The sequence below is a fragment of the Yarrowia lipolytica genome, chromosome 1B (assembly GCF_001761485.1).
Source record: "Yarrowia lipolytica chromosome 1B, complete sequence".
In the NCBI taxonomy this organism is placed as follows: Eukaryota; Fungi; Ascomycota; class Dipodascomycetes; order Dipodascales; genus Yarrowia; species Yarrowia lipolytica.
In genome coordinates, this window is record NC_090771.1 from 2,984,884 (window position 1) to 3,008,074 (window position 23,191).

A 23,191-nucleotide genomic window follows, 5' to 3' on the forward strand; every position below is an offset into this window, starting at 1 on the left:
CTTCTTCACAACATGTGGAGACCCAGGAATGTGTAAGTATGAAACAAAGAGTGGTGAAACCAAACCACCTAAAAGACACCATTGTGGCCTTGCTCGAGACATACAAGAGATGATAATCACAAACCACACCATGGCTTGAATTCTATAAAATGGCTTTTTTCGATTGCAACACTGCGATACGTTTGCTCTCAAAAAGAAGACAGCTCAGAGAGGTGGGACGTGTCTGCTGTGAAGATTTTCTAGAGGCTACCACGAAGGATCAACAACAATAGGGCTATCAATGTATACGAAGTGCCGTTGATATACACTGGGTTACACTGGCAATGCGGTCATGAGAAGCATCTAGTTAATTTGGGGGTCACTTCCGTTTATATTATAGGTGATCGTTTCTCAACATGGCCTCGTCTACTTTTTGGTGTAATAGTACAGTATGTAGCTACATACTCGTGCAAATGGACGTGTATATGAGAAGGTTCCTCTGCGTGTCAGCCGTTGCCTCGGAGACAGGCTGTTGCGAGTTTATCCCTCGCTTAAGACGAAGTGAGCTCACGACTCTTAGTTAGCTACAGTATATACTGTATGTACTGTACCGCAGCTCGCTTACGCCAGCCAAGCCTGCGAAACATTTTTAGTCGAGTTTGAGACCGGTTTCCACCGGGTCATATCCGGGGTCTAATTTAGCCGGGGGGAAAATCACGTAGTCCGATAACCCAACAGAATGGAACACCAGGACCAAAGGCTAGCGCTGGTTCAGTGTAGATTGTGGGGTTCACATTGTGGGGTCCAGGCCAGCAGGAGATGTCAAACGAGCTATTTCAGACCCAGTCCATGAGTCTGTACGCATTAGGGCGGTAAATTGCAAGCCGCATCAGCCGGTTTCTCTGGGCCAGGGAATACTAGCGATTGTACAACGATCTACTACTGTACTGTACATACACGAGAGAGAGTCAGGGCGTTGAGCAAAGCATCTTGTTTCCAATTAATAAATGCCAAGCTCTCTCATGTAGGTACAAGTACAGTGCAACATGACATGACTTTCGGTGATAACAGTTGTATGTATCAAGCGGCTCTCGGCTAATAGCTTCAATAGCCGCGAGATGGGAGTCAGTGTGGAGAAACCACAGACGACGCCGCAGTCTCCGAACGCCTCCACCACAGCAACTAAAACTTCCCCACCTTAGTGAACCTTACGCTGGTTCAGTACGATACATGCCGTAGGAGGGATTTTACTATGTGCTTTAAGTAATTGTAAGAGTATTACGAGACTATACTTACAACAACAGTTGAGAGTATACAGAGTTACAGTTGGGGATAATGAGTCGTGCCTAATGACGACCATTACTTCCAAAAATGCAACATACTGAGCTGCCCAAGCAACCCGGAAGGCAGTGTTGCAATCTACAGCAGCGATTCAAGAGTAGTCTACTACGCTGCCAGCATTAGTGCAGGGTGATCAGTGTTGGGATTGGCTAGCGCAGATTATTCGGACATACCGGAGCCGGGAAAATGGGTCCCCAAAAACGACTATTTCGCGAACGGATGCTCGTACAGAAAAAGCATGGGTACCATCTGTTTCGGCGACCTCAATTTAGTCAAAGTGGGCGGGGTTCCAACGCAAAAAGAAAAGTAGGAGTGCGAGTTCCATCCACCGTGATGGAGTAGCTCTGCCGCATGCCTATAGCCTCGCAACTCTAACACTTTCGAATCATGCACTACCCACCATGCATAACCTAGATCTGAGTGTCTATAAAGTGAGAGACGAGATCCACCGACAAGAGCTCCCCAGATCCTCAGCATCGCACGGATAACACTGTCCAAACTAACCTCTAAACTCGCTCTTCTGAGAAACAACAGACTCTACTCTACAATGCCCCTCAACTTCCGAGATCGATTCAACGTCCCCGTCCTCAAGAACGGAGAGGAGGTTGCCTACCTCGTGGGTAACTCTCTGGGTCTCATGCCCCACAAGACCCGAGACTACGTCAACCAGGAGATGGATGCCTGGTCCCAGCTTGGTGTCAAGGGCCACTTTGTCTCTGGCAAAGAGGACCTTGGCCAGGACGTCCACCAGGGTCCCTGGTACTCTTGTGACGAACCTCTGCATGGTCTTGTTGGCCCCATCCTCGGTGCCTCCGAAGATGAGGTTGCCATCATGAACACCCTGACCTCTAACATTCACTCGCTCTTCAGCGCCTTCTACAAACCCACCGCCAAGCGAAGCAAGATCTTGTTCGAGGCCAAGGCCTTCCCTTCTGATACCTACGCCATGGAGGCTCAAGCCCGACTCCACAACCTCGATCCCAGCGAGGCTCTCATCAAGCTCGCGCCCAAGGATGGTCTTCACACCCTTTCCGATGACGACATCATCAAGGTCATCGAGGAGCAGGGTGACGAGATTGCCGTTGTCTTCTTCTCCGGTATCCAATTCTACACCGGCCAGCTCTTCGATATCCCTCGAATCACTGCTGCTGCCAAGGCCAAGGGCTGTGTTGTCGGCTGGGATCTTGCCCACGCCGCTGGTAACGTTCCTCTCAAGCTCCATGACTGGAACGTCGACTTCGCTGTTTTCTGCACTTACAAGTACATGAACTCCGGCCCCGGTGGTATCGGAGGTCTGTTTGTCCACGACAAGTACGCTGATGACCAGCGACCCCGACTTGCCGGATGGTGGGGTAACAACGCCGAGACTCGATTCAAGATGCTCGACGAGTTTGATCCCATCCGAGGTGCTCGAGGCTACAAGCAGTCCAACCCCTCCGTTCTCTGCGTCCTAGCCCTGCGGGCCTCTCTTGAGCTCTTCAAGGAGGCCGGTGGCATTGAGAAGCTCCGAGAGCGATCCATCGAGCTTACTAACCGACTCCTCAAGGGTCTCCTTGCCTCCCCTCACTACATTGCACCCGAGAACATTGAGATCTTTGGTAACTCTGGCAAGGCCTGGTTCACCATCATCACCCCTCAGGCCGAGCACCAGCGAGGAGCCCAGCTTTCTCTGCTGTTTGGTCCCGACGGAACCATGAAGAAGGTCTTTGACTACCTTGATGACCATGGAGTCCTCGGTGACGAGCGAAACCCTGACGTCATTCGACTGGCCCCTGCCCCTCTCTACAACAACGAACGGGATGTTGATCTGGCCATCAAGCTCATTAATGACTCCATTAACCTGATTAACGGCTCTGCTTAAATTATTCGTTAATTACTATTCTGATTTTATCGAGTGTTATGTGGCACAAGTACGTATGTACCAATGTGTGTGTAGAGTCGCTGTATAATAGCTTTTGTGTGCCTGGTGATATAAATCACTTTGTATGTACACAAATTTGAGTTGTGCATATCGTCAGCGAAGCGGTTGAGATAGCACATTTTTAGGTGTAAGCCAAACCACCAAATTTTTCAAACCAACACCACTCCAACAATGTCTGTTGTTTTTGTCACTGGAAACGCCGGAAAGCTCCGAGAAACCAACCACATCCTCGCCCCCACCGGAATTGAGCTGACTTCACACAAGCTGGACCTTGAAGAGACTCAGGGAACCATCGAGGAGGTGTCCATCGCCAAGGCCAAGGCCGCTGCTAAGATTGTGAGTTATAGCTAAGCTTAACCTGCTCTGTTTACAAACTACTAACCCAGCTCAACAAGCCCGTTCTGGTCGAGGATACCGCTCTTGGTTTTGCTGCTCTCAAGGGCCTCCCCGGTGTCTACATCAAGTGGTTCCTGGACTCTCTTGGACACGAGGGTCTCAACAAAATGCTCGCTGGCTTCGAGGACAAGTCTGCTACTGCCTGGTGCACTTTTGCCTACTGCGGAGGCCCTGACGAGGATGTTCTACTGTTCCAGGGTACCTGTGAGGGAACCATTGTTCCTCCTCGAGGCGAGAACAACTTTGGCTGGAATGCTGTGTTCGAGCCCAAGGGCTACACCGAGACCTTTGCTGAGATGAGCGAGGAAACCAAGAACGCCATCTCTCATAGATTCAAGGCCCTAGAGAAGCTCAAGGTCTTTCTTGCCGAGAAGGCAGAGCAGTCCAAGTAGACGCAATCCCGAAGCATGAATTATAGACGCCTACACCCACAAAAAACAATTAGAATAATATATATTACAAAGTCCAGATTCCACCGCGAGCATTTTATTTGTTGTCAGCAACCCACTGCTCCTTCCAGCTGACAATACGGCTGACGTTCGAGTCGATATCGTCAATAGTGTTACTGGGAAGCTCAATGACAACTTCCTCAGCGTAAGACTCTCGGGCATCAGAGAGGACCACTTCCATGATCTCGGCGTCTAGGTTCTCCTGCAGCTTAGTCTCCGCGTAGTTTCGTTTCTGGAGTCGGTCGTAGATCTTCTCGGTGTCTGCTCGCAGAACAATAACCAGATCAACTAGGTCCTCGGGGAAGATATCGCACACGTGCCAGTCGATGATGAGGCCGCCCTTCTCCAGGTCGGGCTCAATGGCGTCAATGAGCTTCTCCTCGTCCACAATGTGGGATTTTCGCTCCTCATCGTAGCCGTCGAAGCAGTCTCGGTCCTTAGCCACCTGGTTAATGGAGAAAACCTTCATGTCGGGCAGCTCCGAGGCCAGGGTGTCGCAGTGAGACGATTTTCCGGTTCCGGGGGTACCGGTGATCACAATATTGGGGAGAGATCTCATTTCTGATCTGTGTATGGCTGTGTCGGAGAAACGATTCTGGCAAGAAAAATAATTATCCGATATAATTTTAATCTTGTCTCCTGCTGCTGCTGCACGTTTACAGTGCGTACAATATCAGGTGGCGATGCTATACGATAGCGTGGTCCGGATTAAGGGTGAGGAGAAAGACATAAGCTGAAACAGAAGGTGTTCACCACACGCTATTATAGATCCATATCCGTGGAAACGTGGCATGCACATGGTATATTGGCTTACCGCCACTTATATCGTCATGCTCAGGGTCCGATAGCCTTCCGTGGTCTTACCAGCTTTGTGTGTGAATGGGGTTCCAGGATGAACGCTGTATCGGTGTGAGTCCCATGGTAGAGAGAGGCTGAGCATGTAGAAAGCGGCCTATCAGTATATAGATGCTGATACTATAAGGTCATTGCCTCAGAATAAAGCCTCGGTGACATCACATCACATTATGGGACGATCTTAAAGTCACGTGAACTGGTCACTCTGCTCTTCTCCCATCCGGTTAATAAGCAGCAGCAACGATAGAACCGAACAAAAGTGAAATCCAGCAGAGCCCCATATACGAGTATATCACGTAGAGCTCTATTTGACCACTAGTTAATTTACATCATCATCTGTTCCAGTGTCGTTGTCATCCTTGGGTCGTCTTTGAAGCCTCCACCGCACATAAACTTTCTGGTGTTCAATTTCACTTGTCACTTATCACCACGCAACATCAATGAGTAGAAGTGAGTATTGCTGCTACAATGACAAGGAAGGGATACTGTCGATGGATCGAGCGAAGGGAGCAGACTATCTGTGCGACGGAGCCATACCCGACAGAAGGGCTAACAGTGTTTTTTGAACCCCACACGTGCAACACTAACGACAGACCCTTGGCCAGCAAGAGCATCATTTGCCGAAACCGCAGCTTCACAAGCAGAGAAGGACGGGCCGGCTCTCGATATGTCGGAATTCCCCGCTCTCGGATCAGCTGCAGCCGTGCGAACGGCTCCTCCAGGACTCGATCTGGAGCCAAAAGTCGCTGGACACCCCGGTGCAGGCTCCTCAGGCCCCCACGGACAGCCCGGCCAGCAGCGGAAACCTATCCCTGCTGATCACAAGGAAAGATATGGTCTGAACGGACTTTTGGGAGTCATTCGAATGGAGAATAACGACCAGACGACAGTGGCCATAGGCAACGACCTGACTACTATGGGACTCAATATGAACCCCAGTGCCATTCCGCTGTCTAAATCGTTTGGCTCGCCATGGACAGAAACGTCAGTGCATAAACCTACCCCGGAATACAGCCTGCCGTCATGTTACAATGTGCCCTCGGCACCACCACAGCAAACTAAGATCCAGAGCTTCACCGACGAAACACTGTTCTTTATTTTCTACACTATGCCCCGGGACTCTATGCAAGAAGCTGTGGCTGTGGAGCTGACCAACCGAAACTGGCGGTACCACAAGGAGCTCAAGTTATGGTTGACCAAGGACCCACTGACCGAGCCTGTTCAGCAGACAGCACAAAGCGAGAGGGGCCTGTATATTTTCTTTGATCCCAGCAGTTGGACAAAGATCAAAAAGGAGTTTGTCTTATTTTATCAGGCTATTGCATAATGGGATTCAACTAATAGATTGGACTATATCATGAAGTTGTGTACTTGTAGCTACAGGTAGATCACTGTGCGTAGTACTGAAGCCAAGGGCTTGCTTAAAGTAGCAGTTGTCTGTGTATTATTCATGTTACTTATTTCGGTTCTTCTATAAGCATCTTTGTCTCTCTAACTTGTTTGTCGACCTTCCATATACTTGTATTCATTATGGGGACCTGCATATCTGTCTCGATCAGTTTGCAAGGGCACAGTTTATGCCCCTGAAAAGTCTTAAAAAGAAATAGAAATACTGGTAGGAGAACTTCATATAATGCTTGCAATTGCCCCATGAATTGGTAGACAATGAGACTCACAGGCCTACCACTTGTGCTGCTGGCCACACTCGTGACAGCTTCCCCCGACTACGATGCCGTCAAGAACATCTTGGCGTCTCACCAGCGGCATCACAATTTGGTCAAAAGGGACCTTGGACAGGACGCCTCTGCAGTGTCCCAGCAGCGTCGGATTGTCATGTTCAACGATACTGCTACTATATCCGACATCCGAGTTCAGCTCGAGTCTCTCGACAAGACCATCAGCCAGTTCGGCCGAGGCTCTTCATATATCGAGTCTGCTGTTGACATTGGCAACAATGGAAATGGTTTCCTCGGATACTACGGCATCTTCGACGACAAGGTAGCTGCCCTTCTGGAACAAGACCCTCGAGTCGATGTCTACGAGGATGTCAAGGTGACTCTTCCTGCCTATGGAAGAAGCAAAAAGATGCTCAAGATGGCTTCAAAATATTCGGGTAATCTTGAAGAGGACAACGACTTCTCATTTAACAGCGACTCCACAGTTTCAGACCCTCTAACTGAGCCCCGCGACTTCGACATCGACTTTGAACGTCTCAAGTCCCTCTACTCCGATGACGGCCATTATGATTACGAAGTCGGTGTTAGTTATGAGAACCTGAAGGTATCACAGATGCAACAACATCCACCCCGACCCAAGCCTCAAGCCTCGTCTCGACCCCGACGGCAACCTCAGACGAGACCCCAGCCCAAGGCGCAACCCAAGCCTCCACCCAAACAGCAGCAACAGCAGCAGCAGCAACAACCTAGACCTCAGCAAAGAAGACCTCAGCCAGGCAGACCCCTTCCGGGCAGGCCTCAACCTCCCAAGCCTCAGCCCAAGCCTCAGCAACCGCAGAGATCCCAGCAGTCTACCACCATCCCTGCTCATATGCTGACTCAGGAGAAGACCACTCAATGGGGTCTGCATCGTATCTCATCCCAGAAGAATACCGTTTCACCTGGAGTGGCCAAGATTATCAAGCCCTACGAGTTCATGATCCCCCAATATGACACTGTGGCTTATGTGGTCGACTCTGGTATCAGAATTACCCATAAGGACTTCGGTGGGCGAGCAGTCTGGGGTTACAACGCCATTGATAACATCAACGAGGATATGAACGGTCATGGATCTCATGTTGCTGGGACAATTGGTGCCAACAAATGGGGTGTCTCCAAACGAACCCTGCTCGTGGCAGTCAAGGCATTTGGGGAAGAGGATTGTGTCTCTGTTGGCACCTATCTCCATGCTGTCAACTGGGCCATCAACGACTACATTGCCAAGGGCCACGACAGAGCCGTCATCAACATGTCTGTGGGCGTTCCTCGTGGATTTGAGCCGTTTGACAGACTTGTTAGACACGCTATCAAGGTAGGAATGCCTGTTGCTATTGCTGCCGGTAACGATGGGCGAGATGCTTGCAACTACTCACCCTCTCGAATGGGCAATCATCCTGGCGCTATAACAGCAGCCGCCAGTAGCAAGGACGATAGACTGGTCCGTCGGTTTGCCGGGTGGATGTCTCGAGGCTCAAACTTCGGCGAGTGTGTTACCGTGTTTGCGCCGGGTATGAACATTGAGAGTGTCTCCCACCAGAGTGACACTGGTACGGATATCATGAGTGGTACGTCCATGGCAGCTCCTCACGTTGCTGGTCTCATGGCATACTTCCAGAGTATCAGCGACCAGCTTCTGACTCCTATGCAGTTGGATTATCTTATCACTCATGCAAACCAGGGCACTATGAGAGGCAGACTTAAAAACAGCCCTAACCGGTTGATCTACAACGGACTCTAGGCATACAGAAACCATTTTGATACTCAATAGAAGTGATTTTTTAAAAATATCTATAAATAATGACCTGTACAAGATAGTCTCGAGACGTCTGTTTATTCATACATTAATCCTTGCTCCGTACCCCCCCTCCCTACTCTGCCAGCCAATAACCTCCTTGTACGTCCACGAAACAGGTGTTGCCCCTCAATCGATCCCATCTCATATATTGCACAGAGCCAACATGTCTAAACACAACTTACAGTATGATAGACACGCCATACTGACACTTGTACGAGTACATATTGTACATATTCTGTACAGTCCATAAACACCTGTTGGCCTCATGGGACACTCTGTAGCTATACGTGAAGATGTCTCAGTCGTCGCGCGTCGTATATTTGAAACAGGCTGCCTCGAAGACGAGGGCTATTCAATCAGTCAGCAATTCATTTTTCATTGACCAACCGGTTGTGTGCTGCTTGTAGTATTCCAAGCTCTCTACATCTCGTGAGCCACCACCAATGAGTGAGTGTATTGGAAAGAAAGGACCCCACCATATGCATGAATTGCGGGGTAACTTTCAAATCATTCCATGCGTATGCTCTCTAAGCTCGCTTATCGACACTTGGCACAAATTCGGTAAGGGTGTAAACAGCGGAGTGGACTAATTTTTTTCCATTCTTTTTTTCAAATCATATCAAGCCACATACTGTAATATGCAGTTCCCTCGTTCCTACATTGTGAGAAGACGCTCTAAGAAATAAGGCTTTTTGGCACCCCCGTATCCCACACACACTATACATGCCTTGTTGAACTCTGGTTAGACTTTGAAACTCACACGTCACGTCAAATCCTCCACCCAAACTCCACACCACTATCTACACCACCACCACACAACATCACAACATCACGATGGAACAGATCACGTCCGAGAAATTGTGGGCATGGGGCAAGCCATTTCTGCCTGTGCTTCTCACATGGTTCATCCCCAAGCTCACGCAAACATACCACAAAATCCGAAATCCCCCTGCAAAACTCCGGGCTCTGCGGTCACCACTCACAAAAACACATGCATTGGTAATTCTGTTATTGCTAGCAACAGCCGCCCTGCAACTAGCCTACGCCTACTCGCGCCATTATGAAAACGTGGTTCTGCTGACCGGCTCCCGAATGCAGACCTCTGGATCGGTCGTCATGTCGAGACTCAAGAAGATCCGAGCTGTGGCGGCTGGCATGAATCCCAAGGACTACCAGCTGAGTGATCGGGAGGAGGCCTTCTTCAAGGTGTACCAGACCGATAAGGGAAGGGCCCTGTATACTGTGTTTGGTCCTGACGTTCTGGCCGACTGCAAGTGGTGCCACCCTGAGTCCCAATCGTCCTATTTCCTCTATTCCATTCCCAACGCTGTCGCCGCCTACGTCATTAACCTGCTCGTCACCGGAATCGCCACCTCATCGTCAATTTCGTTTCAGGCCAACTCGTGGCGAAAAACCGTGCTCTACATCTCGTTCTTCCTTCTGACTCTCGATCTGCTTCGAATCAACTCTCAGACCGGTCTCGAGAACCTCACTCGGCCTAACAACAAGGTGGAGTGGTACTTCCAGATCCTGCCTGTGTGGCGAGCACAGATCCTTGCCGGTATGGATGTCATTCTCGGCATCTGTATGTTCCTGTCCACTACTGGTCGTCTTTTCCACACTCCTGAGCCCCTGTTCCCTCGTGTCACCAAGTGGTCAAACCAGCTCAAGACCGCGGGAGACCGAGCCAAGGCCGCAATTATGATTAAGCGATCTGTGCTCAAGCACCCTGAGCTGGCGGCACAGGAAGTGGACTTCTTCGACAAGTTCAAGGCCAAGGAGCTGGAGATTGCGTCCAACGAAAAGATCCAGCAGTCGCGAGAGTCTGCTATCCAGCGAACCAACATGAACCAGGCCAGAGCCGACCTCACCTCGTTCTACGATAACGCCGTCAACATGTAGAGACGGATCAAAATAGAATCCAATAAATAAATATATACCTTGTTTAAATAGATTTTTCTTCGCCCATAAGAATGTGAACGTGCTTTCCAATGTTCGCCACGCTAGTGTTCAACTGCTCGAGCTTCTCTTCTTGTCCCAGTTGGTGGAGATACCCCTTCTTCTTCTCTCCAATGACATAGGCCCACACACAGTCCGATTCAGATAGGGCAGTTCTGAATGCGTTTCCAAGCTCCAGATTCTTCTCTGCAGTAGATCCAAACATGTCCACACAGGCAAGCGTAGTAGCGTATGAGAGCTGTTGAGTCATACCCAGATGGAGGGCTTTCTGTGCCTTCTTCATGCTCTCTTGACGGTCAAGAGAAGACATGTTACTAGTGTCATGCACCAGTCGAATCACCTCAAACATGGCATGTTTCAATCCGTGATGTTCTGGTGACATCTCGTTAATAAGCTGTTTGAGTGTGTCCATGTTTGCTGTTGAAGGGTTGATACAGCAGATATTGGCTAGAGCTGCTGGATAGAGTGGATCATCTGACTCAATACGTTTGTAGTACTTTAGAGCCTTCTTCCATTTTCCCGATGTCTGTGAAGAAAGAGCAGCCACAAGACAGCTCATGGAATATAAATCATCAGAAGCTTCTTCAGGTAGACCCTTGGAAAGGGTCACAAACCGTTCAAACGAACGGTGGCCCTTCTTGTATGCCAAGCCACTGAAATTCACCAGAGCAATGTACAGATGGACATTGCATCTGAGTGCTAGCTTCTGCGCTGTGTTGTCTGATATGTGCGATATACTGGCACGCGGCAAAGGCTCCTTGGGTATATCCTCCTGATCACGGTCCAACAGCTTGAGGCAGTCCTTTAGTAGTTCACGTCCATACTTTAAAGTCGTGTGGTGTCGAAGTGCGGCCAGTCCTAGAAGATAATAGCAATACTGGGTACACTGGCTTTGTGTGACCCACTGAATGTTGAATGTACTTCCCCGAGCTCCGGCCAACTTGATGGTTCCATCAATGTTCCAGTTCTTCCACACCATCTCCCTCTTGCTGGCCTTTCTGTTCAAGGACCGAAGCAGCGTTTCCAGCGCCTTGCTGGCCTCCTTAACGGGGATGTCACAGTCTCTACGCAGAGCCACCAACACAGTCATCATGCATCGAAGCATGGCCACCTGGGGGATTGTCTCAGTGCACTCTGAAGCCTCCTCAAATGCTCTCATGTGATCTAAGGTGAGTAGAGTCTCTTCGTAGTTGCCAACATTGTAGTCTAATGCCTTTGAAATACCGTACAGTTGCAGGAATGACTTGGGTATACTGTCTGGAAGGGTCTCCCAGGACTTGAAAATGTCAAAAGCCTGTGGCAAACTGTTGTCAAGGGTCAGATCAAAGCGTAGCAACTGGAGAGTGTGGTATGCATAGTTGTCGTACATGCCCTGGTACTTATCGAGGCATTTGTTGCAGTGGAGGAGAGCAGCATTTCTGCTGGTCTTACACAGAGCTCTCACATTGAGACACTCCATCTGTAGCACCAGATCAGATAAGCCACTTCGTTGAGCAAGAATCATTCCCTGACCTAGCACAGACACCACACGGTCCAGACACTCAGTCTCGCTGAAGAGAACCTGAGCAAGAATGTATGCCGAGTATGCTTGAGTACTCTGAGGGCAGTTGGCGTCGCGGATCACTGTCTCAAGCATCTGAATACCTGTGGCTAGCATCTGGCGGTACTGTACCAAGTGTTCGCGAGTTTTAACCAGAGGCGCCACAATCGAGGCCTGTAAAAGATGCTCATGAGCGAGATAGATGATCAGGTCTCGACATTCTGGGCTGAGGTCGGAAGGACGATCAAAGGACAAGCTGTGAGGCCCCATGCTGGTCGAGAACAGTGGGAGTTCCTTTGCATGAATAGAGTTGGATAACGAAGTACAGTGTCCTTGGCTTACCGAGCACCAGACATGTGCTGTGGATACCAATAAACAAGGCAGTACAAAGGTATAACCCCCTCCGACCATTTTGCTCGTAACTTTTGGACCCAGCTGTGCGTTAAAAAATATATATTATGCGACATAAATGTGCGCTATCGCTCCTACAAGCACACATGACCAGAATGATTTTTTTTATTTTTAGTTCGTAATCGGTGTGAGACTCAACAGCCCTAACCGTATATTTCCAATTCCAGGCATGTAATCAAGTTTTCATCCAAAACTCTGTCGAAATTTTTCTGCAGAGGTGTAGTGAGGCAGATGGCTCGAAACAAGACCTCTAGAGGTAGGAAATGCACACAAGTAGTTCTGGCTAAATATGAGTGCATTATTCTGTTATTTTCCCAGAAAATAGAACCCCGCGAATGATGTATTTTTAAGGAACAGAACCAATTTCGATGGTCTTCTACACCATTTAAGGTTTTTACCCTACCGAAGGATCGTGAATATATATAAGACCGCGTCCCCCCGATTTCCCAATTTCGAAAATTAGGCTTTGGGTTTGGGATACACACTACATACAATATGGATGCCCTCTCTGCCCCCACCAACCCTGCACAGGCACAGCAATTCGTGACCCAGAACAATCTCTCGTTCCCTCAGGATGCCGAGGCCGACACCAGTCTGATTGGAGAGGTCAAGCGAGAGCAGGTCGACTCTGGTGTCTCCGGTATCGTCCCCACACTACAGAACATTGTTGCGACCGTCAACCTGGATTGTCGGCTTGATCTGAAAACCATTGCATTGCATGCTCGAAATGCCGAGTACAACCCCAAGCGTTTCGCTGCCGTCATTATGCGTATTCGAGAGCCCAAGACCACCGCTTTGATCTTCGCATCCGGAAAGATGGTCGTAACTGGTGCCCGAAGCGAGGATGACTCCAAGCTGGCCAGCCGGAAGTACGCCCGAATCATTCAGAAACTTGGATTCAATGCCAAGTTCACTGACTTCAAAATCCAGAACATTGTCGGTTCGTGCGATGTCAAGTTCCCTATCCGACTTGAGGGTCTTGCATTTTCACACGGTACTTTCTCGTCGTACGAGCCTGAGTTGTTCCCTGGTCTCATCTACCGAATGGTTAAGCCCAAGATTGTGTTGCTGATCTTCGTGTCGGGTAAGATTGTGCTGACTGGTGCCAAGCAGCGAGAGGAAATTTACGCGGCCTTCGAAGCCATCTACCCTGTGTTGAACGAGTTTAGAAAGGGGTAGATTATTTATTGCATAGACGCTGGTTCTCGGCGAAATAAAATACTAATGATACGAGGTAAGCCGAGGGACTAACGGGAGCTTCAAGGTAAAAGAGGTACTTCACAAGAAAAATTAACATAGCATATCACCAAAACCACATAATCCAAAAAAAAAACAAAAAAACGGAAAAACCACCCATTCATATCTGTACAAGTACAGTACAAGTACAAGTGTAGCTAGAATTGTGTTCTCCCTTTTGAACAGCTGGAGGATTGACGTGTTCTGAGAGAGGCGTGGTGTTGTCGTTTAATGCCGTCATGTTGTTGGCTCTATCTGCTGAGTAAGTAAGGGCTGTACAAGTACAGACGTACTTGTAGGAGTACAGCACTGTCTACAACAGGTGTACTTTTACCGGTAGGTATCAAACTCCTTGTACTCTTACTAATATTGGCACTTGTGCTTGTACAGTACTGTGGATACACATTGTACAGCCTGAAGCCAGAGTTTTAGCGTGTCTATTTTCTACAGTGTTAGCGTGTAAGGAAACCTTATTCGTGGGTGCGAAGGTGGCACTGCCAGGCTGAGCCTTATGCACACTTGAAACAGCTTTAATAGGTGCGCTGTCAGCAGCGCTGCAATTAACGAGGAGGCACGGAGACGGGGGTCCCGTTTCAATTCCAAAAAGTAACTCTATCACCTGATCCAACGGCTCGGCTTTACTCTTATGAAAGTTCGGATTACTCTCTTGTGTGTGACAGACCACAGGAAGCATGCAGCTCGTATAGAACACATTCCACGAACCGTTTTCGAAGTGACATACCCGGTTAGATTGGCCCACCAAGGTTGTGAAGTTATGACACCCCAGACTGGTTGTTTCAGACCACAGACTACTGTATAGACAGTACTTTCTTGGACTAACAGCCTTTCAAAGCCTACAGTAGCAGAAGCCCTTCTCCCCCTACCTCCTTCCCAGCATTAGAGTTGTCCGTTACCAGGGCCACCAGCAGCCCTCTGCACCTGACTCTCGAACTCCTATCTCAACTCACAACACACAACACATTATACGCGACACCGAGAGAGCCACACGCCCAAATGAGTGCTCCTCCGTACGACAACCCGTTTGAGGTCGGCGAGTACGACAACTCGGACTCTCTACACAGGAGTGGCTCCACGCGAAGCCAAGGCAGACGGTCGTCCCGGTACGAGTACCAGTACACCAAACCTCTTCCAGGAGCACCAGGACAGTCGCAGGATCAAGGATTTTACTCGGCAGGAGGATTTTCGGGCGCACATCACCAGATCCATCCAGATAAGGGCGACCTTCCACCACTACCCGGCGAGTCTCAGGAGTATGGCGACTCCAACCTTCGAACTAGTCAAGATGGTAATTCTCTGGCTTCCTATGGAGACTCTTTCAACGGACACTACAAGGCATCTTCGCAGACCTCAAATTGGTACGAAGATGTCGAGACGACCCGGCTGATGAGAACACACACGCAGACATCGCGAATGAGCATGAACTCCAACAAGCCTCTGCCTGACCCGCTAGATGTCGCCAACCCGCGCAACAGCCGAATATACGGCACCAACTATTCAGCATATCGCGGAGTGACTCCCGCGCCACCACCAAAGGACCATTTCGTCATGGAACAATTTGAGATAGAGATGCCTGACGACGAGGAACGAGGACGAGAAGATGGCAGAAGACGACGAAGAAAGCGACGAACACCGTCAGAGGAGGAAGCGCGACAAAAGAGAAAACAACGACGACACAGAGCACGAAGATACGAGTCAAGGCAGACACAGAATCATCCGTACTTCACGTGGTTCATGACGACGGTTCACATTGCAGTGTTTGTGGCCGAGATCATCAAAATGGGAGTCCTAACTGGAATTCCCATCCAGACTCAACCCTCTTTTAACCCCATGATTGGTCCCTCCAACTATGTGCTCATCAACATGGGGGCCCGGTTCACTCCCTGCATGATGTATATCAAGGGTGTCACAGATGACCCCACATTGTTATTTCCCTGCCCCAACTCCACAACGCTTGAAACTGACAAATGTACACTAGAGGAGCTTTGTGGCATGGGAATGAAGCAGACCCCTGGCTCTGACGGCGGCTCCATCACCTCAGGGGGCCAGTGGTGGCGGTTCATCACCCCCATTTTCATGCATGCTGGAATCATCCATATCGGTTTCAACATGCTTCTGCAGATGACTCTAGGAGCCGATATCGAGAAGCAAATTGGTATTATCAGATACTTTTTTATTTACTTTGCATGCGGTATTGGTGGGTTCCTGTTTGGAGGAAACTATACTCCCGACGGTATCGCGTCCACTGGAGCATCTGGTTCACTTTTCGGCATCATTGCCATTGACCTTTTGGATCTTCTGTTCAACTGGTCCATTTTCAGGAACCCTGTGCGGATTCTGATTATTCACATCATCGAGATTGTGGTTTCGTTTGTCTTGGGTTTGCTGCCTGGTCTTGATAACTTCTCCCATATCGGAGGCTTCATTGTTGGCGTGCTTTTGGGCATCGCCATTCTGCGGTCCCCTCTAAAGGTTGTTGACGAAGGCACTTCTCTTTTCAACCAAGGCATGAGTTCTGAGGAACAAGCTCGGTTGAGACGAAGACAGCTGATTCAGCAAGAGGAAGACGACAAGAATCATCTGCTTGCGGTCTTTCCCAAGAGCAGAGACCAACTTGACCGAGATATCGAGCAGTTCAAGTCGCGACCTCGGCGATGGTACATTTGGTTCTTAGTGCGTCTTGCATGTCTTGCATTGGTGGGAGTCTTCTTTGGCCTGTTATCTCGAGATTTCCAGAACGGTGGAGGCGATTGCCACTGGTGCAAGTATCTGTCCTGTTTGCCTGTCAATGGCTGGTGTGACTTGGGCAACATTACTACTGGCGACAATTAGTCTTGGCCTAGCTAACTGCATTTAGATGAATTATGATTGTATGACTTCAGTATGTACAAGTATGTACAGTATTCAGTATTTACATAACTGGTTACATTTTGCAGAGTTATGGATATAGATTATTCAAAACATATGTATTGTATTTACACTTACAGAGACTTCTCGAGATCGGAAATATCCTTGTACACCTTCTCCCAGTCGGTCCAGTCGACCTTGCCGCTCATGGGAGGTCGAGAACCATTCTCACGGCCGAATCCAGTCGCTCGTCGGGTCAGCTCCTTGGTACCGAGAGGTCCAAAGACGTCAACAATCTCAGCAGCCCAGGACACAACGTACTGAACGTGGGCAGCCTCCTTGACAATTTCGGGGGTTCCCTTTCCATCTCGAACGAGCACAGACAAGTCGTAGAGTCGCTTGAGGGTCTTGGGGAAGGCACCAGAGACGGCATCAATGGCTCCAATGACACCAACAGTCATACAAGGCAGCAGCATCTGGCCGAGGCCGGTGAGCACAGAGAAGTCGTTCTTAACGTTCTCGGGGTCCAGGGCCAGCAATCCGTGCCAAGAGCACTCTGAGTGGGACAACTTGGTACCAACAACGTTCTTGTGCTGGGCCAGAGTGTTGAAGGTGGAGTGGTCGATCTTGAGGTTGTTGGAGACACCGGGGTAGTAGTAGAGAATGATGGGGATCTTGGCAGCATCGGCGACGGCGGTGTACCACTCGATGATACCCTCCTGTGTCAATTGAGTGCCGGCAAAGTAGTTGGGCGCCAACACCATCGCATACTGGGCTCCAGCCTCGGCCTGCAAGTTGACCTCGTCAATGGCCTCGCTCCAGTTCTGTTGGGCCACTCCAACGACAATGGTGAAGTCCTTGTGGCCAGCGTCTCGAACGGCCTTGGTGGTGGAGCGCACGAGAGACACTCGCTCCTTCTGAGTGAGGTTAACAGCCTCTCCGGTGGAGCCCAATAGGACAACACCGGTCAGTCCACTATCAGCCAGGAAGTTGGCGTGTTTGGCCTGGGTGTCGAGATCAAGCGCGTAGCCGGCAGCTTTGTCCTGGAAAAAAGTAACAACGGGGGTGTAGACTCCGTGGGGGATTGGCATTTTAATTGTGATTTTTGGACTTCGAAAGAGAAAGGGGCCACCTGATAGGACCTCCACACTTTCTACCCCCTCGGCTTGGGTTAGGGTAACGGTAACTGCACGTGCGTTAGCTCGGCATTATCACTCACAACGGCTGGGCAAGCCACGATTGTACTGGGAGTATCCTAAGCACGGCAGATACGCGGCGTCTAAATCCTCCATGTAGAGAGTGAGAGAAGAGTGAGAAGGTTTTCGGAATGCCGAGGAGTGAATAAACAGTAACGGGCGTTGCTTTTCCTTGTCTCACCATTAAAAAAGACTCTTATCGGGGCCATTAGTGGAATATAAAAAGAAAGTCCTCAACGGTGAAACACGCGCACTATAACAGCCCCGTCTCCCACTGATATGAATTTCATTGACTATACTACTTGTAGTACAGTAGCTACAGTATATATTGTAAATGCAAAAATACCTCAGATTATAAAGAACGTTCAGAATTGACTCCCCGACAAAAAAAACAACCACCAGTTACCACATAACTGGTGGTCAGCCAAGTCACTATGCGCGCTCGTAACCATATCAAATATCCGATATTCCTTCCGACCATGCACTTAGAGTTTGATTAAATCCGTCCCGATGAGTCATGTGCACAACAGTCTCCGTCGTTAGGACCCTTAGACGATGATTATCGACCTAACGAGACGCATGGATGCATGTCTACAGCTGGCCGCGCAGAGCTGTAGAGTCTTGGATGGAGCCGTTGAGCCGATTGTACGCCAGACAAATGTCTAAAAGTAGCTCGTCCTGCTCAGACTCACTCAATTTTTCAAACTCTCTTGTGTGGCAGGTATCGCGAAATTCCAGGTAGATGGGCTCCACAGCCTTCTGCGCGCCCTTGCGGTCTCCAGCCTTGTATAGGACCGACCATTTGCGGACAACCTCCTCGATGTGCTTGAGAGATTTGAACAAATCCGTTTCGTATCCCGCTTCATTGTCCAGCAGCTGTTTGAGATAAATGTGGTGGCTCCTCAGAGCGCGCTGTCGTGTGCGCACATTGGAAGATCTGACTGCCATTCGGTACTGTCGTAGCGCAGTGTTATGGCAGGATTGGACGTTGAGGGCTTGCTGAAAAGGATCCGTGGGTCTGCCAAATAGGGACATGTTGTATGCTGGATGGTTGATGTAGTTGGTGAAGATTTAAAGACACCAATATGCTGGTACGGGAGGGGAAAGAGGGACGCCAACGGCCACCACTTTTATGGTATACTATCTTATTCCGGACGCCGGTACGTAGCTAATTCCAAGCCGCATAAAGTTGCGGCATAAACCATGTGAGCTTGTGCATAATCTTGCACAATCGGGGGCGCGATTTACAGCATTATATGGCTCGGGAATATGCAGGAGCAAGCGTTATGGACCCATTAGTATCTCTCTGGGGGTGGTTTGATTTTTTGTAATTGGTTTACACCCCCTACTATAATGTGCGTTGGTGCTGAATAATTAGCTTAACATCAGCTGTGCAGCAACTCTTTCTCGCATTCAACCATGCTCCGAGTTGCAAGAATCATGAAGGTGAGTAAAAACACGATTTTTTCGGGGGTTGGAACTGGCTAACGCAGTGCCTTACATCATCCAAAGCAGCAGCGCTCGACGCTGAGCTCATGGCCCCCTCTGGAGGCTTCTCAATTGACCAACTGATGGAACTTGCTGGGTTAAGCGTAGCTCAGGCGGTTTACAAATACGACAAGTCGCTAGCGCAGGGCAAACAGGTTCTGGTTTTGGTTGGTCCTGGAAACAACGGTGGCGACGGTCTTGTGGCTGCTCGACATCTATGTCACTTGGGCGCCAAACCGGTCATTTATTACCCTAAGCGAACTGATCGGCCTCTGTTCAACGGGCTGGTGACCCAACTGCACAACCTGGACATCAAATTTCTGGACGACGTGAATAAATCTACTTTCGACTCATCGGCTCACGTTATCGACTCGCTTTTCGGTTTCTCCTTCAAGCCCCCGATCCGGGAACCGTTCCCCAAGGTGATTGAGCTGCTTAAGGAAACTAAGACCCCAACCACCAGTGTGGACATCCCATCCTCCTGGGACGTGGATCGAGGACCAGAGGACGACAATGCCTTCCAACCCTCGTCTCTGGTATCGCTCACCGCACCCAAGGGCGCATCTAGACACCTGCTACCTTCAACCCGGCATTTCCTGGGCGGCCGGTTTGTGTCCAAGCACATTGCTGATAAATACGATCTGGAGGTTCCTGCCTACGAGGGGTTGGACCACATTGTTGAGCTTACCCAGAACAATAAGGAGGCTCAGATTTAGTGAGGTGAATAGAACTCTTCATTTTTGCTCAATTGGATAGCACTCTTCTATTTGTGGTCACATATCTCGTTTGTTTGGGGTAAATTTATCCGCCTTGATAGAAAATCCGTTTTAAGGTTCCGTTGGGTTGAGGATGTGGTCTGACATACAACACCCATTGTACATAGCCCCAAAACAAGTGCTCTTGTGATCATAATTTACAATGCAATAAATACTATATACAATCTAATGTATCTGCCTTGCGGCTTTTGCCATTCGCGGCTTTTGTTTTTGTGGTGTGAGTGCCATCATTTTAGCACCTCTCGAATAGACCGCAGGGGATCACTCACAACCTTGGGGTTGGCATCGAGGTAGGCCTCAATGGCCCGCCTGTGAGCCTCGAGCTGCTTCTTTGTCTTCTCGCAGTCACGAGGCCAGTTGAACTCACCTGTCGGAATGCTACAGACCTTGTTAGGATTCAACAGAAAGTCCACCAAGGGCAGCCAAATGTCCTGCTGCCAGTATCTTTTCCAGCCTCGGGCAAACTGGTGACGGCCATCCCTAAAAGTGGTCTCGATGAAGGACCCGTGGAGCATGGTAAAAATACACGCAGCTACCCCGTAAAAGTCCGTCTGGTAGGTCCATCTCTGGCGCTTGCGCATCTCGTAACAGTCCTGATTGTCCGTATCCCAATCTGCCACAAAGGCCACATTATCGTGGAACATGCTCATGTCCAAAGAACGTCCATAGTCGATGATGATAGCTTGACGACCCTCCGAGTTGTCCACCATGATATTGTCAGGCTTGATATCACAGTGTAAGATGCCGTTATGGTGCATGGACTCCACAGATATGAGTAGATCCAGGGTCCACATGAGAGCAATACCCTCACCAATCTGGCCTGACATTTTGTTGACAGCATCTAGAATTGTACCCTTGAAACGATCCATCACCAAGACAGACTCATCCTTGAATAAATGAGCGGAATGAATCCTCAGCGGCGGGGTCTGAAGCGGGCCAATTCCCATGTTCCCACGCAACTTGAAGAGGATATAAAACTCCCAGATCGAAGCTGGTTTTTCCACCTTGAGCGCCAGAGCCTGGTTCTTCTTTCCGTTATTCACCTCCTCAGCCAGGTAGACGCTTGCAAATCCTCCCTCTCCTAACTTCTTGTTCACCTTGAGCGTGCCATACGGCTCGAGCTCCAGGAAAACAGCATTACGAGGAGAAACCTTGGCCGGAATTCCAAGACCCGTCTGTCTGCTCTGGTACAGAGACTGAGCATTTTCGACTCGTCCCAGAGCTGTCTGTGTTAGTAGTGCCCGCAATCGCTTGTCGAGCGGGTTGTATGTCGGCTGTTGCAGAGTTTTGAACGGAGGTGGGGGCGCTGCAAGCTTGAACCGCTGCTGTTGGATAACAATGGCCCGCTTGTCTGTACCTGGGGCAGTGCGCTTTGCAGCACCAGCACTACCAGGAGATTGCTGTAGCTGTCGCACTCGGTTTTGTTGCTGCATCCTCTGCTGCTGAATCTGGTGCTGGTACTTTTGGTGCATCATCTGCTGCTGTTTCACGTTCAGGCGGTTCTGCTGGTCGCGGGAAGGCGTACGTGCTGCCGGACTCGTTTCTGCAGCTCTCTCAAGGCGCTTGCGACGTCTCACAGAGTCTGTGAGCGATGCACTGGCTGGCGTTCTTTGTGGCGAAACGACGGAGGCGGCATATTTAGGCACCTCATATGCAGGTGACTCACTGTATGGCGTACTGTTCTTGTCGTAGCGATAGGGTGTTTTGCCGGAGTAGGGTCGGGGGCTCTCTGTCACGTCGTATCGTTTCGCCACATGTCGGATGAATTCAGCCTGAGGTTCGCTGGGCACTTTTCGCTTGAGGCTTTCTGTAAAGTCAGAGGTGATCTCACGCTCCCATATCTGGTCTAATTAGTAAGTATTTGAATTGCGTACATACGTGCTGTTTCAATAAGAAGAATGCATACCTTGATCAGACTCATTGTCTAAGTCGCTGTCGTCTTTAATGTCGTCGTCGTCGTCGTCGTCGTCGTCATTGTCATCATCATTTTGTTGCTTGGTGTCGTGCTTCTGACCCCCAAGCGGCTGGTTGAACATGTCGTAAATGTCATCCATGGCGCCCTTGGTGTGGAGGGTCATTGTGGGTGTTGCTGGCCGAGGACCAGTGGGGGAAGAATCCTTGACCATGATTGTGGTCGTCTTGGCCTTGGGGGTGGCCGGTCGTGCGTTGTATTTTTTCCCGTACAAACCACGCGACTTTGCGTACACTTCCTCGAGACAGAACTCGATACCTCCATCATAGAGCAGGTCCATGTCGATGGAGATGCGCTCGTTCTTTTTATCAGACTTGGGCACCTGCACCTCTCTGAATACGGTAAGCTTAGGGTGTGCAGGCTTGAGCGCTGAGGACGATGGCATGGTTTCTCCGGCCCACGGGGTAGCCTGCATGACATTTTCCTTACGTCTGACAGCGTTAGTTCCGAGGTAACCAGGTCCAGATGAAGCACTAGTGTCGGGAATTTCTTCGTCGACAAACACAGACAGCTTCTTTTTGCGTGGGGCCGCAGTAGCTGGTTCTGTTGCTCCCCCTGCTCCCCCAGAAGCGAGGGCTCCTCCAAACTTCGACGATAGAGCAGGTCTCACTGTTGGGAATGCTGGGGATGTTGATTCGCTTGGGTCAGGAGGGTTGGCGGCGCACCGCTCACAAAACTGGTGGTATCTGCGTTGTAGTCGTTCCACGGGGTGTGCATTGTTGTCAAGGCCAGCCTGATAGACTTCATTAGCTTTGTTTTTGTAGCCGTTGGTTTCTAGCCAACTGGCGTAGTCTTCGTAATAGAGAGCGAGCTGAGAGCCGATACCAAGGGATGCGAGATGGGTAAAGACTTCTCGAGGTGTGTCTGCATACTTGACATAGGTCATCCACGTTCGCACATATCGAACGTCGTTCTTGTAGTGAGGTACATTGACAAACTTGGCCGTGGCCCGCTCCAAAAGAGGCACAAGATTAGATTGAGACGTTGCACCTTGCGGATACCGGTCCTTGGTCCAGTTAATGTAATCCAGCCAGATTTGAAGCGGGTCGTCGTCCAGGTCCGAGTCCTTGATGCGCTGCTCGAACTCTTGTCGCTCAGGTTCTGCGTCCGAGGAGTTGTTGCCGAACACAGCTGCGAGCGACGCTGCGGAACGGCCTTCGCGTGTCGGCTCAATGTTTTCTTTCGCGTGCTCGAACGCTGCAAACTCCACTGGTGCCGACATGGCTGTAAGTGTGTAGGGGTTGTTTTGTATCACGAAGTTTATAATGTCATGACAACGAACATGCAGAAAGGTGTT

General features: G+C 49.7%; 13 protein-coding genes across 13 annotated transcripts; 8 read left to right on the forward strand and 5 right to left on the reverse strand.

Annotated features, from left to right (window-relative positions):
- Window positions 1-1,867: 1,867 nt before the first annotated feature.
- On the forward strand, window positions 1,868-3,181 carry YALI1_B29867g (uncharacterized protein; the record flags this gene model as incomplete). The annotated part of the gene is made up of 1 exon (XM_501242.3): window positions 1,868-3,181. The coding sequence occupies one exon, from the start codon at window positions 1,868-1,870 to the stop codon at window positions 3,179-3,181; it is 1,314 nt and encodes a 437-aa protein (XP_501242.1).
- Window positions 3,182-3,412: 231 nt separating this feature from the next.
- Window positions 3,413-4,029, forward strand: YALI1_B29883g (uncharacterized protein; the record flags this gene model as incomplete). Its single annotated transcript, XM_501243.3, has 2 exons — window positions 3,413-3,577; window positions 3,628-4,029. 2 exons carry the CDS (start codon window positions 3,413-3,415, stop codon window positions 4,027-4,029), a joined length of 567 nt encoding a protein of 188 aa, XP_501243.1.
- A 94-nt stretch (window positions 4,030-4,123) lies between these two features.
- YALI1_B29895g (uncharacterized protein) lies at window positions 4,124-4,645 on the reverse strand (the record flags this gene model as incomplete). The annotated part of the gene is made up of 1 exon (XM_501244.3): window positions 4,124-4,645. The coding sequence occupies one exon, from the start codon at window positions 4,643-4,645 to the stop codon at window positions 4,124-4,126; it is 522 nt and encodes a 173-aa protein (XP_501244.1).
- A 963-nt stretch (window positions 4,646-5,608) lies between these two features.
- YALI1_B29905g (uncharacterized protein) lies at window positions 5,609-6,268 on the forward strand (the record flags this gene model as incomplete). The annotated part of the gene is made up of 1 exon (XM_501245.3): window positions 5,609-6,268. One exon carries the CDS (start codon window positions 5,609-5,611, stop codon window positions 6,266-6,268), a length of 660 nt encoding a protein of 219 aa, XP_501245.2.
- Window positions 6,269-6,606: 338 nt separating this feature from the next.
- YALI1_B29915g (uncharacterized protein) lies at window positions 6,607-8,394 on the forward strand (the record flags this gene model as incomplete). Its single annotated transcript, XM_501246.3, has 1 exon — window positions 6,607-8,394. The coding sequence occupies one exon, from the start codon at window positions 6,607-6,609 to the stop codon at window positions 8,392-8,394; it is 1,788 nt and encodes a 595-aa protein (XP_501246.3).
- Window positions 8,395-9,285: 891 nt separating this feature from the next.
- On the forward strand, window positions 9,286-10,353 carry YALI1_B29941g (uncharacterized protein; the record flags this gene model as incomplete). The annotated part of the gene is made up of 1 exon (XM_501247.3): window positions 9,286-10,353. One exon carries the CDS (start codon window positions 9,286-9,288, stop codon window positions 10,351-10,353), a length of 1,068 nt encoding a protein of 355 aa, XP_501247.1.
- A 43-nt stretch (window positions 10,354-10,396) lies between these two features.
- YALI1_B29972g (uncharacterized protein) lies at window positions 10,397-12,361 on the reverse strand (the record flags this gene model as incomplete). The annotated part of the gene is made up of 1 exon (XM_501248.3): window positions 10,397-12,361. The coding sequence occupies one exon, from the start codon at window positions 12,359-12,361 to the stop codon at window positions 10,397-10,399; it is 1,965 nt and encodes a 654-aa protein (XP_501248.3).
- Window positions 12,362-12,856: 495 nt separating this feature from the next.
- Window positions 12,857-13,540, forward strand: YALI1_B29977g (uncharacterized protein; the record flags this gene model as incomplete). Its single annotated transcript, XM_501249.3, has 1 exon — window positions 12,857-13,540. The coding sequence occupies one exon, from the start codon at window positions 12,857-12,859 to the stop codon at window positions 13,538-13,540; it is 684 nt and encodes a 227-aa protein (XP_501249.1).
- Window positions 13,541-14,611: 1,071 nt separating this feature from the next.
- On the forward strand, window positions 14,612-16,447 carry YALI1_B29995g (uncharacterized protein; the record flags this gene model as incomplete). Its single annotated transcript, XM_501250.1, has 1 exon — window positions 14,612-16,447. One exon carries the CDS (start codon window positions 14,612-14,614, stop codon window positions 16,445-16,447), a length of 1,836 nt encoding a protein of 611 aa, XP_501250.1.
- A 149-nt stretch (window positions 16,448-16,596) lies between these two features.
- Window positions 16,597-17,553, reverse strand: YALI1_B30024g (uncharacterized protein; the record flags this gene model as incomplete). Its single annotated transcript, XM_501251.1, has 1 exon — window positions 16,597-17,553. The coding sequence occupies one exon, from the start codon at window positions 17,551-17,553 to the stop codon at window positions 16,597-16,599; it is 957 nt and encodes a 318-aa protein (XP_501251.1).
- Window positions 17,554-18,249: 696 nt separating this feature from the next.
- On the reverse strand, window positions 18,250-18,693 carry YALI1_B30036g (uncharacterized protein; the record flags this gene model as incomplete). Its single annotated transcript, XM_002142987.1, has 1 exon — window positions 18,250-18,693. The coding sequence occupies one exon, from the start codon at window positions 18,691-18,693 to the stop codon at window positions 18,250-18,252; it is 444 nt and encodes a 147-aa protein (XP_002143023.1).
- A 384-nt stretch (window positions 18,694-19,077) lies between these two features.
- YALI1_B30039g (uncharacterized protein) lies at window positions 19,078-19,862 on the forward strand (the record flags this gene model as incomplete). The annotated part of the gene is made up of 2 exons (XM_501252.1): window positions 19,078-19,104; window positions 19,152-19,862. 2 exons carry the CDS (start codon window positions 19,078-19,080, stop codon window positions 19,860-19,862), a joined length of 738 nt encoding a protein of 245 aa, XP_501252.1.
- Window positions 19,863-20,149: 287 nt separating this feature from the next.
- Window positions 20,150-23,116, reverse strand: YALI1_B30066g (uncharacterized protein; the record flags this gene model as incomplete). Its single annotated transcript, XM_068282148.1, has 2 exons — window positions 20,150-21,768; window positions 21,829-23,116. The coding sequence occupies 2 exons, from the start codon at window positions 23,114-23,116 to the stop codon at window positions 20,150-20,152; spliced, it is 2,907 nt and encodes a 968-aa protein (XP_068138249.1).
- Window positions 23,117-23,191: the final 75 nt, after the last annotated feature.